This window comes from Gossypium arboreum, chromosome 5, assembly GCF_025698485.1.
Source record: "Gossypium arboreum isolate Shixiya-1 chromosome 5, ASM2569848v2, whole genome shotgun sequence".
Lineage (NCBI taxonomy): Eukaryota > Viridiplantae > Streptophyta > Magnoliopsida > Malvales > Malvaceae > Gossypium > Gossypium arboreum.
In genome coordinates, this window is record NC_069074.1 from 85,268,953 (window position 1) to 85,284,695 (window position 15,743).

The 15,743-nt window shown below is 33.5% G+C and overlaps 1 protein-coding gene across 1 annotated transcript; it reads right to left on the reverse strand.

The window, feature by feature from the left end:
• Positions 1–1,468: 1,468 nt before the first annotated feature.
• Positions 1,469–4,890, reverse strand: LOC128292722 (probable disease resistance protein At4g27220). Its single transcript, XM_053027621.1, is given in 3 exon segments — positions 1,469–1,814; positions 1,913–3,975; positions 3,978–4,890. Coding segments are annotated over 3 exon segments (3,030 nt in total). The 3' UTR covers positions 1,469–1,760.
• Positions 4,891–15,743: the final 10,853 nt, after the last annotated feature.

Here is a 15,743-nt window from a genome sequence, read left to right on the forward strand (position 1 = left end):
ACAGATGTAAGATAACATTAATTTAACAAATCCTAACAGTCAACTAAAATTCTTAATTAACTATTAGTATTGTTAAGTTGTCGGATAATTACTTCCTTTCATCCTAAATAAAAAAAAAATCATTATCTTGAGAGGTTTTTTTTTCAAAAATATGATGTAATTACAATTTGATGTAGAACTATTTGCTTGTATTTTTCTTACAAAAATTATGGTAATTTACAAATATTTAGAATTGTTCTGGCATTGCAATTGGTCATTAGTATTTAAATTATGCTAATGTTGAAGGTAAAGCAATTGTTTGAAATTAAGCTAATCTCGAAGGTGATAGAAACTATTTAGGACTATACTAATGTAATAAAGCGAGCTACCGTTCGATGAATGATCTTTAGTGAAATGAAAATAAACCCTTGGTGGAAGAGTGCCTTTACCGTGGGTGGATACCTTGATGAGTCATATCGTGGATGGTACTATTGAACTGAATCCAAGCCTTGACTTAATTTTTTTATTGGTATATTGATGGATAGTGCTTTCGTTTGTCTTATATGAACTTCACTTTGTAGTTTGATTGATGGTAGTCATTGACTTGAGAATATACAATGCCTTATGAGATTATTGAAATTCATGCCTTTTATCTTTTTTAACAATGTGTTAGTAATGATGTTTTTATTCGTAGTTGACTTGTATAAATTTTACTTTATTAGTGATTTAGCGAGTAGTATGTCTATTGGCCCAACAATCGAGGAATATATAATGCATATTATCACGAGTTGTGTAGTTGTTGATTGAACGATCTAGAGTTATATTTTTAGAAATATATACGTCTCACTTTTGCAAAGAGCTACTAAATGGTTCACGGAGGGGCCCTACCGTCAATTTTTAGATAAATGCCTCATCTCCATGGAGAGTGACTAATGTTTTATAGGGGGCTTGATTGTCGATTTTTTGTGTTATGCCTCACCTCTGTGGAGAGCCGCTGGATGGTCCATGAAGGGCCTCGACTGTTGATTTTTAAAGATATGTCTCACTTTCGCAAAAAATTGTAGCACGATTCTCGGAGAGACCCAACTATTAATTTTTGGAGATATGTTTCACCTCTAAGAAAAGTCATTGAATGATTCGCAAAGGGGTTCAAAGGTGCCATCGTGAGCCTTACGACTTAAGATTATGCATAATTGTGAAAAGTTGAGAAACCTAAAAAATTGCTAAACTAAATTTTGAATTTCAAAATTTGGTAATTAAAATATAACTTCTTGAAAAATTAAATGGTTAAAATTATAGTTTATCTTTTTTTAAAATTTAAAAATAATAAAAGTGCAAGGACAAAGCTATGTAATATGTTGGATAACACGGAATTTCACAAGTTATTGACAAGTGTTTAGCATTGCCATGTCATCTTAGTCACTAACTATTAGATAACATGGCTAATCATTAATATTGATGTCTAAATATATAATATGAAGCTTATATATATATATATATATATATAAAATATGAAATTTATGAAATAATAGACTAGTGTTGAATGTGATAAAAGATCATAATAATATCAAAATAACTTTATAACTTAATTGTTTTAATTATAAATATGAAAATTTAGAAGGTTATTTTGGGAAGTACATATATATATATATAATTTTTGAGAAGTATAAGAGAATAGAAGAATGGTAAGAGTGGGAAAATGTTTAAAATGTGGTGGCAGTTTGATTTCTTATTTACCTTAGCCTCTCATTCTCAATGCTCTTAATCTCTTCCTTCCAATATCATTCTTCTGTCCACGCTTGCATCAGTCTTTTTTTCGTCTCTTGTATAAATCTCTTCAACAACGTCACAAATATACATCAAATTTTATTAATATGGAGATATTAGGTTTATCAAATAAGAAAGAATTAACTAAACTATAAATGGTTGATACCTCAAAGCTTCCAAAGGGGTTGAAGCGAAGAACATTTTTAAAGTTTGGATGGTCATCCCACTCCAACGATTCCCACCATTCTGTGCTTGAACTGATGGTAAGAGAAGGTGAAGCATATGCAAATGGCTGCCCATTGCCAACAAGGGGAACAAATGGAGGAATTCTCTTTAGTTTATAACACTCAACAACTTTGATAAGTTGGATAGAATCACAAACCATCACTCCACTTTTGCTGCAAATGCTCTTCAAATTTGGTAATCCCTCTAGTCTCAATTCTCTCAATTTGGTAAGATGGAATTGGATTAATGCATCACTCCCTTCTTCAACTTCTGATGTTGCTGCTCCCAATAATTCTACTAACTCATCACAATGATCCACTGATATTTCTTCCAGGTTTTGGAGGTTTGGAAGCAACCAATGTGGAAGCAACGTCTTCATACTTGAGCATTTGTATATCTTAATTTCCTTAAGATGGGAAAAGGTGGCAGACGGAAACAATGGTGATGTTGTTCCTGAACCAATTCCTGCATCTTTCACAATAAGGGCACTCAACTTTGGCAGATTTTGAAGATCCAACACCTCGAGGCTCCGAAATGGATGAGCGGAAGAAGAGGCAAAAGAGGACATGGAAACAACACACTCTATCCCTTCACACCCCAAAATCCTACAAACCCTCAAGTCAATCGCATTTTTGAAGGAAGAATTATCATTGACTAAGCTTCTCAAATAGTCGCAGTGAGTAATATTTAACTCTTGAATTTCAATTGGGTGCATAATTAACTCACCTTCCCAATTGTGGACTCCTCCAATTGTTAATACTTTATAAAATCGATTATAAAACTGACTAAATAAATATGAGCCCACCTGTAAACAGTACTTGCTGAGATTTTTCTTACTTTGTTGCATTGAGGAGATGAACTTATTGAATTCATTGATGTCTTCGAAACGTCCGGTAAAGCACTCCAACTTCTTCAATGGTTCCATCTCCTCTGCTTTTACACATGTTTTTCCATTGTTCACATCAAAACTCAAGTGCTGAAGGTGAACGAGTTTTGGTAAAAGTCCAGCGGGTATCTCTTTCAGAGTGCGCACTCCAAGATCAATGTATCTTAACTTTATCAGCATATCCATGCCTTTAGGGACTTCCTCAATTTTAGTCCAACGAAGATCCAACTTCTTCAATTGTTGAAGCATCGAAAGACATGGTAGATCTCTTAATTCATAACAGCCCCAAAGCAACAATGTTGTGAGGTTCTTTAGTTCAGAGATGGAATTTGGTAAACTCTCGATCTTTGTAGAAGACAAATTGAGAACACTAAGACAAGGCATGTTTGTGAAGAAAGAAATTGAGATCTTCTTTATAGGGTTGTTCTGCAATAACAAGGTTGTGAGCAGTTGGCATTTTGTGGGCAGCACATCTATGGAAATTTCTGATATGAGGTTACACATAAGCGATACTTTCTCAGTATCCGAACTCCATTGCTTCTTTTCTGGTAACTCTTCTAATTGCAAACCTGCTTGTATCATATATCGAGGATTCATTCTAGTGATCGACAATGCCATGTCTCTCACTGCATCATGCATTTTCACAAAGCCACTCGAGCCATTTTCCAACAAGCAATTATCTTCTAACTTCTTCAAAATAACATGGCCCTTGTCTTTCATTTCTTGTCTTGTACCCATATCATCTATGAATCCCTCCTCAATCCAGCACTCAATTAGCTCATCTTTTTTAATTTCATAATCTTCAGGATATAATGCGCAATGTAAGAAACAATATTCCACTTTCATGTCCTTTAAGTGATCGAAGCTAAATTTCAAACGCTCTATCACTTTGGCTTCCACTCCTTCCAGTTTTTCTATTCTCTCTTTCAATTCTCTGAGTGCGTTTTTCCAAATAAGAGGGTCCTCTTCTCCTTTCAATGTACCAGCTACGACGACAATTGTAAGAGGCAGAGCCGCACATTCTTTGACAACGAGCCTCAAAATTGGCATTAAAGTTTGATTTTGCACTATGTTAGGTCCAACTTTACTCAAGAATAGTGTCAATGCCTGTTGTTCCAAAGGGCGTTCACTTTTATCACCGTGCAACCCAGATACTTACAGACATGCTCCAAACGGGTTGTCAACACCAACTTGCAGCCATTGCTACCACTCGGCTCAGGGATCCCAACTTCCTCTAGAGAGACTTCATCCCACACATTATCTAGGATTAGAACATGCTTTCCTACTTTATTCAGCATTTCTAACAAGATTGCAGCTCGTCTGAGCTTGTCTCCTTCTATGGCCAAACCTTCCTTCAACTTCAAAGAACTTGCAATATCATCTTGTACCTTCATTACATTGAACTCTTTTGATATGGTAACCCAGATTACCCTTTCGAACCTTTGTTCTTTCAAAAGATCGTTGTGGATGTGCTTCATGATAGTGGTTTTACCCACACCGCCCATCCCCCAAACCCCAATCTTGCTCACCTCCTCCTGCATCAAACATGTCCAAATCTCATCTCTCACAGCTTTCTCACCAACTAGTTCTGATGTTGGCAGCGGCAACCCACTACTTCGACCATCAAGGGCAAGACCTTCAGAGGCATTAGGAGCTTTATCAAGAAATTCCTTCATTTCTCGTGTCTTTTCATCAACCAGCTTTCCGTTCCAAGCACGATAGAGATATCTCCCGTTTCTGACTTTATTTTCCACATCCTGTGCTTCCGCAATCATCTCTTTCGCATCTTTCAACCAATTTTCAACTCCCTGCTTTGGTATCTTCCCCGAAGAAGGAAGAAGCTCTGCTTTCAATTGCAGCTCTATGTCTTCCATTTTACAATTCAATTCATCTCTGATCTTCCCGTAGTTTGTCACATAATCATTCACCTTTCTGTGATATTTCAAGTATTTACAAACAGGAGGTCCAAGACAATTTGCAATGCTAACACAGGATCTACCCAATCCATTGCTATGCCCCTGCAACGCAATCATATATGTTAGTGTATTGGATTTTGAATATTTTTATATGTTAATGTAAGCATGAAAAGGAAGCATAAATACAATGGCCTTTATTAGATGGAGCTATGGATAGGTGGCAGACAGAAACATGATGAAATTCTGGTCACAGAGTTATCCTCTCAATATAAAATGCTAGATTCAAGTGTGCAACAGTTCATTACAGAATATTAAGAGCTAAAATGTTCAACAGTTTGAGATTTCTATCTATGATAGATTCTGTCTGCTGGTCATCCTGTCCTGTCTTAAAATCTATAACTGTTGATAATCAGTAGAGGAAATCATTGCTTCAGATCTTATTACCTGACTTAGTGGCCGAAATGTGTTGAGAGATTAGAACTGAAAATGAAGCAGTGAAGTTGACTTCCTTGACTATCTTACAAAGCTAGCAGTTAATAAAAAACAATCATTGCATAGTCATGAATGAAGCAAAGAAAAGCATGTCATGAATGAAGCAAATGAAAGAAAATTACCTTTGACGGGATGCTTGAAATTTTGTGATAGACCTTGCAGATCAAAACAAATTAAAAACAGTGAAGAAGAAAGAATGTTGTGGGTACAAAGGCAGAACTATTAAGCAATCACTGCATAGTCATGAATTAAGCAAAGAAAAGCATGAAATGAAAGGAAAGTAGGTAGAGTGGATGGTTGAAATATTGTGATAGAAGAAAGAATGTTGTCGGTAGAAAGGCAGAAGTATTAAGGAATCCCATCTTTTTTTACATTTCCTTTGCTTCTGCCATTATAGTTGGCATTTTCGGCATTTAATTCTCAGCAGTTGTATCTATCAGTTGATTTACTATTTGATTCTTCTTTAAATCTGTAACAATTCACTACTTGATAATAAAACCTTTAATCTGTCATGTCCTTTCCATTCTTTCTGGACAATACTATCAAGTTTTGCAGTCATCCTGGTGCTCTATTGTAACAACAACAGGGAAAGTGTGGTATAAGAATGCCTAATTATATTGCTTCTGGGTAGCTCTTTTGGTATTAATTTGTATCTATAGTAGGTTATGTCTTAAAATCTAGAACTGTTGATAATGAGTAGAAGAAATCATTGCTTCAGATCTTATTACCTGACTAGTGGCTGAAAGGCGTTGAGAGATTAGAACTGAAAATGAAGCAGTGAAGTTCAGTTCTTAACTATCTTACAAAGCTATAAGAGTAGCAGATAATCAGAAACAAAAGCTATAACAGTAGCAAATAATCAGAAACAATCATTGCATAGTCATGAATTAAGCAAAGTAAAGCATGTGATGGATTAAGCAAAGGAAAGAAAATTAGCTTGACAGGATGCTTGAAATTTTGTGATAGACCTTGGACCTCAAAACAAAATCATGGTATTTTTTAAACCCTCCAAAATTTCTCTATACTCAAATATCCAATATTCATTCTTTTAAAAATATTTATCTCTATTTTTACCTTTTTTTTGTTTCTTGATATAGCTTTTACATTATAAACAAAGATAAATTTCTGAATATAATTTTTTTACAATTTGGGTTTTGAAAAAAAAATTAAATGTAATGAAATTTTGAATTGAGTTTGAAAAAGAAAAATTATGGTATTTTTGAATTCTTTTGACTTAAAAAAATGACATCAAGGTCAATTTCATAAGCTTCTATAATATTAGTTCTAGATGTTCTTCAAGGCATGAAGCTCAACTTGATAACACTGCTAATTTGGTTTTGAGAAACATTCAGAAAACATATAATAATTTAACCTTTTTTTGTTTTGTTTTTATTTTAATTTATTATTGGATGTTATTGAATGATGATTTTCTTTATTTTTCATACAATTTAGTTATGAAACAACATATTCAAGATTGTATTTTATAGAATTTTTATACGCATTCTTTTATTTTGAAAATAATTTTGAGTTTTTTTATACTTTTATACAAAATCAGATTCAAATTAACAGAAAATATAAAAATTGAGGACTAAAATTATGATTATACCAACTAAAACAAGTGCGACATAGCAGTTGGGTGACAAAAAAATAATTTTGAAAATATTAGTGTTTAAATTGTAATTTTTTCGTTAAGTGATCAAAACGAAAACTTACCCTAGTTGGAATGATTAAATGGCATAGTTTACCCTAATTTCTTTTAAATATTTTAGTTTAAAACTTTTTCTATCTATACTATGTGTTAAAGCCTTTTATTGAGTTGGCGTCAACTATCAATTAAGTACCAAGGCTGTAAGAAAATTATAAAAAAAAAAAAATTATTTGACGTGCAAAGTAAGATATATAATTACGAGGGTATTTTCATCTTTTCATACTTTTATAAATAAAAATAAAAATTATTCATAATAAGATTTGAACTAGAAACACCGAGCATGTAAAACTTTTTCATTTATATTTGAAACAAAACAAATTTTAGTTTGAGGTTTGTATGTAAGATTTAATACCATAATTGCTGAATATTAAGAGGTAAAATGTTCAACAGTTTGAGATTTTAACATTATATTGCTTCTGGGTAGCTCTTTTTGTATTAATTTCTATTTATGATAGATTCTGCTATCCTGTCTTAAAATCTAAAACTGTTGATAATCAGTAGAGGAAATCATTGCCTTATTACCTGACTTAATGGCTGAAAAGTGTTGAGAGATTAGAACTGAAAATGAAGCAGTGAAGTTGACTTCCTTGACTATCTTACAAAGCTAGCAGATAATCAAAAAACAATCATTGCATAGTCATGAATGAAGCAAAGAAAAGCATGTCATGAATGAAGCAAATGAAAGAAAATTACCTTTGACGGGATGCTTGAAATTTTGTGATAGACCTTGCAGATCAAAACAAATTAAAAGACAGTGAAGAAGAAAGAATGTTGTGGGTAGAATAGCCAAAAGAAGAAGAAGAAAGAATGTTGTGGGTAGAAAGGCAGAACTATTAATCAAGAAAAGCATGTAATGAAATAAGCAAATGAAAGGAAAGTAGGTAGAGTGGATGGTTGAAATTTTGTGCTAGAAGAAAGAATGTTGTGGGTACAAAGGCAGAAGTATTAAGTAAGGAATCCCATCTTTTTTTTACTTTTCCTTTGCTTCTGCCATTATAGTTGGCATTTTCGGTGCAGCTACAGTATTTGATACTGATTTTCTCAACACTTGTATCTATCAGTTGATCGATGATTTACAATCTGATTCTTCTTTAAATCTGTAATAATAAAACCTTTGATCTGCTCTCAAGATTTGAAAGATAGATATGATTGTCTAAAATCCATGGAAATGTCCTTTGCATTAATTCTGGACAATACTAACAAGTATTGCAGACAATACTAACAAGTATTGCAGTGATGTTGGAGCTCAATTGTAACACACCAAATCCGACCTAGACATTATGATTGAATCTTGAGGAATTATATTAACTTATTTTAAACCTTTTGATCTAACCAAACTTAGTTGTGTGTTTCGAAAGCATAACATTTGGTAGAACTCTTACAAATGTGTAGGGAAACTTAAGTCCGAAAATGCTTATTTCAAACCCAGAATTTGAATTCGTTTTCTTTGAAAGTATCAATTTTGGACAAATCATTTCTAGTTAATGCTAATTTGTTAAAAACTATTTCTTTATTTACAAAAAAGAAAAAAAACACTTAAGTAATTATTGAATTGTGCAGCGAAAAACTCTCAAAGTTTTAGTTTTGAAATCCAAATTTTAGTTTGTTAACCCGTGCAAATTTTTTTTAGTTTTTACATTTGAAAATATCAAACACCAACGAACAAAACAAAAATCAGATCAAAGCCTAAAAATGGACTACAGTCCCAAAAGTCCAGAAAAAATTACTAATGTAAATCACTATATTTAATTAGCCGATAAAATAATTCGAGCTCCCGCAAGCCTTCCGGTTCGAAGACTGAAGATCACCTAAAACGTTTTAAACAAATGAATGAGCTAGAAGCCCAGTGTGTGACTCGGCCCATAAATAGAATTTTAATTATAACATGCATAAATGTAAAAATCAACACAAAATTTTACTTATAATGTATACATATACAAAAATCATATCAGAATGTCATATCAGATCAGGACAAATCCTACCCCCATCCACTACATACCAACTACGTCCAACCAATCGCACCAAATAGGACCACAAGAGTTCATCCATCCAATCACATCGAGACGTAGTAGTATGGCACTTAAAACGGTGCAACTGAGCTGCCAGATAGATATTGTGGTTTAACCGCTAGGATTGCAGTAATACTACCAGAAAGCGCTTCCTCCATCATATCAAAACACACTTGAATGCACATGCATAATTATATATAATAACATACATACATATCACTTGAATGGTACGACATGCATACCTAAACATAACTTATAGATCATAACATATCATATTGCTTATCCTAATAGTTATTTTACATACATGTGTCATGTATGTTTTTACATGTAATTATGCTTTCGAAGTTAGCAGAACACCGATTGTACATATATTTTTCACATACCTTAACCATTTCATACACAAACACATATTGAACATATGTTACATTTCGAGACTTATTTAAGCCAAACAGACCCCACGGAAGGTTTAACTACGATATGCTGAGTCAAATGGGCCTAAGTGAAAATTTTTGAAACATGGGCCAACATGGCCTACCTAGCATGCCCGTGTGATCACACACACCCTTCTGTCCCACACAGCCTACCAAATTTGCTGGTGTAATCACACACGCCCATGTGCTCCACACGGCCTGGCACATGGTCAACCACATAACCGTGTGACATAAAGTATTTTAAAAAACAATATTTATTTTCGAGTTTTTCTGAGTTCCAATTAACATTTTGGATTAGAATCACACACCTGATGAAAGTTTTGATAAACCACAGAATAGTGCACTCCAAACCCTACATACAACACTAAAACAAATCAATTAACAAACACGAATTAACCCAAATTCCACCCCTTTTCTCAAAAGAAACAGTCCCTAAATGTACACACGAGCATGTACTTCATTAGAACAACATCGGAACAGCGACCTTTGACAATAACTAAGTCATCAGAGAAATGTTAGTCTCCAAATTTTCTCATAACCATTCGTATAGCAATTCATTAAAACTTCAACCAAATCAAACTAATTACCAAGACCCAATATGTAAGCAATATCACAAAAAAAAAAAAAGAGGAACAAGTAACACCATATTTCCCCTTACAACAATCGACTAAACACCAACCTGCCAAGAAAATTTGCACAATGAAACGGCAGCAATCACAACAAAAGAAAGGAAAACTAAAAGAAAATTGAACCAGCGGGAAGGAAAAAAAAATTGAGGAAATAGAAGAATGAATAACAAATTGAGAGGAAAAAGAAAGTGACTTAAGGGAAAGTGGGGGGTGACGTGAGAGGGAGAGGAAGAGATTTTTGGGTTAATTCAAAACTACCCACATCCCACTAACTAATCACCCATCAGGTTACCTCAAAGTTTAAAACAAAAACAATTTCCACTTTGCACACACAAGGAGTTGAACATAGAACCAAAGAAAAAAAAATAAGCTGAAGTTTTACTTAACTACTAAATCAGATCTCTTCACTTTACAAAATTTTCACAATTCTATCTCAAAATCAAGATGTAATCACTCTTAATGTCACTAACCTAATTTTTTCTAACCTAGTGTTTAGGATGTAACAATACTCCATTAAAATGTCCCTGCAATGCAATCATGTATGTATTATCATTCTTCCAACTTAGTCAATAAAAAATCATGTAAATACATGCATGGAAGAAAAGAATGAATTAAGGATCAAAAGAAGCAAAGAATGGGAAGAAGAAATGATCAGACATAGTGGGTGAAAACTCTTGAGAGCTTAGAATTGAAAATGAATAAGAGATAAAGAAGCAGTACTGATCTTCACTTGCTTGCCACTCTTACAAAGCAGCTATAACAGTAGCATCTAATCCAAACAATCATTGCATAGTCATGAATTAAGCAAAAACAATCATTGCATCTCTCTTTATGCAATTCAATTTTTTGTTGAAAGTTTTTATTGATAGGGACAATTTTAACACGTATTAGAACTGTGCTTTGGATGCTTTTCCGTCTTCTTCCCGGTAAATCGACAAAACTCATAACCTTCACTTAAATTTTCTAAAATCTTGAAAAAAAAAAAATCAATAGGAATAGCTAACCATGTAACAACCTTATTCACAGGTTTAGATCTCCATTGAAATAGCTAAATATGATTGAAAATCCATGAAATAATATTTCTTTCAAATTTTTTTCCCAAAACTTAGTTTAAATACATGATAAAATCGTGCCTATGAATAAAAATTTGGATTTGGATTCAAAATTCAAAGTTATTGTTTGGATAATAAATAAAAGTTGGATTTCAATTTGGACAAATCTAAGTCCAATTTTATAATAGTTAAATTTTAGATTTTAAATTCTATTTCGAATTTTCAAAATCCAAGATTTATTAAGAAAAATTAGAACTTTTATGTTCTCTTCTTTCATACTTCCTTCAAAACTCAAATAATAATTAATTATTTATAATATATCATCAATAAATCTCAAGGTTTAACCGTTTCTTCTAGTTCTATTAAATAAATCATTAAAAAATCATACAAGTAAAAATTAAAAATTTGATTTAACTGGTTCAACCACCCAATCAATTAGCCTATACTAATTCTCGAGTCAACAGTCTATTTCTCTAGATGGTACCTTAGCCGATTCTCAATCCAACCAAGAAGTCCAGTTTGGTTCAAACAATAATGTTCAAAATCCTCCAAAATAATTAAATTTTAAAAATAATTTTAAAGCTTAAAATTAGTTGAAAGCCTAATCTAAATTTAAATTAGTTCAAAATCTTAAATTTCAAATATTTTAATTCCCAAACAAATTGGAAATAATGAATTCATAAATCACAAATTCAAAGTTTAAATTTTGAAATCTAAATCTAAATTTCAATTCCCAAATACTACCTAACTAAATTTTACAGGGAAGGAGATTAGGAAATAATAATTTTAATTAATTTTAATTATACTTGAATAAACTTATTTTGAATTTTTTATTTTACTTATTGATGAGGTGACTTAATTTGATTTAGTGAAAGTGTATGGGACTTATGCATGACCATACATCAAATATTATTCCATAATAAATTTAGACTTTAATATTCATATTTTTTTTGTTAATTTGATTTTTTGAGCTAAATTTTTCCCTCAACTTTTAAAAAAAGATAAATTTGATCATCAATATTTCAAAAAAATTTGTTGTCTAATAGAAATACTTGCCAAAATGCTAATTTTTTAATCATTACAACCTGTATGGTAGAGGTGTGCATGGGCCGGGCTACCCGGCCCGGCCCGAAGGCCCTCCCTAAAAATGGGAGGTTAGGTTAAAATATAGGCCCAAAATATGGGTTTGGGCAAAAAAAAACCCGTTTAAAAATGGGCCGGCTCGTATAAATTCTTTTGGCCGGGCCCGGCCAATATATAATAAATATATTTTTTATTTTTAATCATATTTATATTTTAATTTTAATTTTAATATAATCAATTTTATTATATTTTTCAATTTGTGTATTGTTTTAAGAATTGTTTTAATATATTTTTATTTGTTTCTTGTTTTAATATTTTTTTTAAATGTATTTGATTATTTAATATATTTTAAAATTTTTTATTTAATGAAATAAGTTAAAAAAATTTAATATGGGCCGGACCGGGCCTGGCTCGGGCTTAACAATTTTATTTCGGGCCGAGTTTGGGCAAATTTTTAGGCCCATATTTCGGGCCGGGCCGGGCTCGGGCCTAAAATTTTCAGTGAACCCAGCCCGGCCTGGCCCATGCACACCTCTACTGTATGGCAATTCATGTGTGCTTCATGTTTTTTTTTACTTAAATAAAAAAATGGTACCTAAACGATTTTAGTTTTCCCAAACTGGTACCTAAACTATTAAATCGTTATCCATTTTACTTCAATTGTTAGTCCCGTTGGGAAAAAAATTTCAACCAATCATAACTTGCCACGTAGAGATCTATTTATTTTACTCATTTTCTTATATTTTGTTCTCATCAAACAACTTTTTCAGATTTTCTTATATTTTCTCATCAACCAAACAATTTGGAATTCTTCTGGATTTTATTTTATTTGGAACTAGGTTCGAAGGTAGGGTGGGTGAATGAAATTATTAACTATCAAGGTAGGATGGAATTAAGTTTCGTAGAAGGAAGCAAACAAATTTACTTTTGTGGGTGTTTGGTTGATGAGAAAATATAAGTGTTAGAATTAAGTGACCCAAATTCTTATTTAAATAAAATACGATGGAAAATAAAATAAAAGTAAAATCCATATAGAACTAGACTTCTTTTATTTTATTTTAGAATAAGGTTTTAAACCTTATTAAACTCCATCTATTTTATATTGATTAGGATAAGGTGTTTCAATCCTACTAGAATATGGCTTTGCAAGCCTATAAATAGACATAGTCTATTCCTCTTGTATTTGAGTAAAAATTTTTCGACATAGTGAATTTTCTTCTCCTCTTGCCGTGGTTTTTTTTCCAAAGGGTTTCCACGTAAAATTTATGTGTTCTTTATTTTTATTTATTTTATTCTATTTTATTTTTCACAAATTGGTATCGAGCTTAGGGTTATTCATCTCGATCACGGTAATGGCGTCTTTGAAGTATGAAATTCATTGTTGGATCGCAACACCGATTTGCGTTGTGGCAAATTAAGATGCAAGCGCTTCTTGCACAGATGGATCTAGAGGATGCCCCGCTAGGATAGATAAGATGCCTTCGACATTAACAGATGAAGAGAAGAAGCGTAAGGATCGAAAGGCATTAACACAATTACATCTGCATTTGTCCAACGAAATTTTGCGGGATGTGATGAAAGAAAAACCGCCATTGCATTATGGAAGAGGCTAGAACAAATATGTATGTCGAAAACTCTAACAAGCAAGTTGCATATGAAGCGGCGTCTTTATGCTCATCGTTTGGAGGAAGGTGCGTCAGTACACGAACACTTAACGGTGTTTAAAGAAATTCTCTCAAACTTGGAGGCCATGGAGGTTCAAGATGATAAGGAAGATCTAGGGTTGATTCTACTTTGTTCGTTGCCCCGTCTTATTCAACCTTTAGAGACACGATTTTATATAGCCGAGTCTCTCACAGCTTGATGAGGTTTATGATTCTTTAACCTCGTATGATAAGATGAAGCATCTTGTGGTTAAACCCAACTCTCGGGGAGAGGGTCTCATTGTTCGTGGGAGACAAAATCGGAATGTTGATGATGATCGTGGTAGAACACGAGAACGGAATCCTCGTGGTAAATCTAAGGGTAGATCGAAATCTTCAAGCAGAGGTAAAACTTGCAACTTCGCAAGAAGAAAGGGCACATTAAATCTGAGTGCTATAAGCTACAAAATAAGATTAAAAGGAGGTCATGAATCAAAAGGGAAAACAGCCAGAAAATTCCGGTGAAGCTGATGTTGTAGAAGACTACAGCGATGGTGAACTTCTAGTTGCTTCTGTCAATGATTCTAAAGTAAGCGAGGAGTGGATACTTGATTCAGGCTGCACCTTCCACATGAGTCCCAATCGGGATTGGTTTACAACTTATGAAACAGTATTTGAAGGTGTTGTTTTGATGGGAAATAATGCTTCATGTAAAATCGCAGGTGTTGGAACAATTAAAGTTAAGATGTTTGATGGAGTTGTCAGAACACTTAGTGACGTGCGGCATGTTCCAGAATTGAAAAGAAATTTAATTTCGTTGAGTACTCTTGATTCAAAAGGGTACAGATACACAGCTGAAAGTGGGGTTTTAAAGATTTCAAAGGGTCCTTGTTGTGATGAAAGGGCAAAGAAAGATTGCCAAGTTATATGTTTCTGAGGTTCTCATCATATCGGTGATGCAAATTGCCGCTTCCTCTTCCTTGTCGATGATGATATTACTAAACTTTGGCATATCGCCTAGGGCATATGAGTGAGAATGGCATGGCGAAATTAAGCAAAGAGGACTTCTTAATGGGCAAGGAATTTGCAAACCGAATTTCGTGAGCACCGTGTTTTTGGGAAGCAAAGAGAGTTCGATTCACTAGAGGAATCCATAACACGAAGGAAACGTTGGAGTATATCCATTCGATCTGTGGGGCCGTCCAGAGTGCCTTCGAGAGGTGGAGCTAATTATATGCTAACCTTTATTGATGATTTTTCCGAAAAGTTTGGGCGTTCTTCCCAAGCGAAAAGCGATGTGTTTTCCACATTTAAGTCTTGGAAAATTATGATTGAAAAAGCAGACGGAAAAGCAGATAAAATACCTCCGCATGCATAATGGCTTAGAGTTCGCTTACGATGAGTTTAATAGATTGTGCAAGTCGAAAGGATCATGAGACACTTGACGATTCGTCATACTCCACAAAGAAAGCGGCGTTGCGAACGAATGAACGAACGATCATGGAGAAGGTTCGATTTATGTTGTCAAATGCCAACTTACCGAAGTCATTTTGGGCAGAAGCAGCCTCTACTGCATGTTTTTTGATCAACCGATCTCCATCCGTTGCCATTGAGAAAAAGACTCCACAAGAGGTATGGTCCGTAATCCCGCTAATTATTCGATCTAAAGATTTTTGGGTGTCCTGCGTATGCTCATGTTGATAATGGAAAATTGGAACCAAGATCCATTAAATCGTTTTCTTGGTTATAAAGCTGGTGTAAAAGGCTATAAGTTATGGTGTCCTGAAAATAGAAAAGTTGTGATTAGCGAGATGTTGTTTTTGATGAAACGCTATGCTACCTAACTTATCTCTTAAAGACTCTTCCAATAAAGAAAACCAAAAGCAGGTGGAGCATCAGATTAATACAGAATCAACTCCTCAA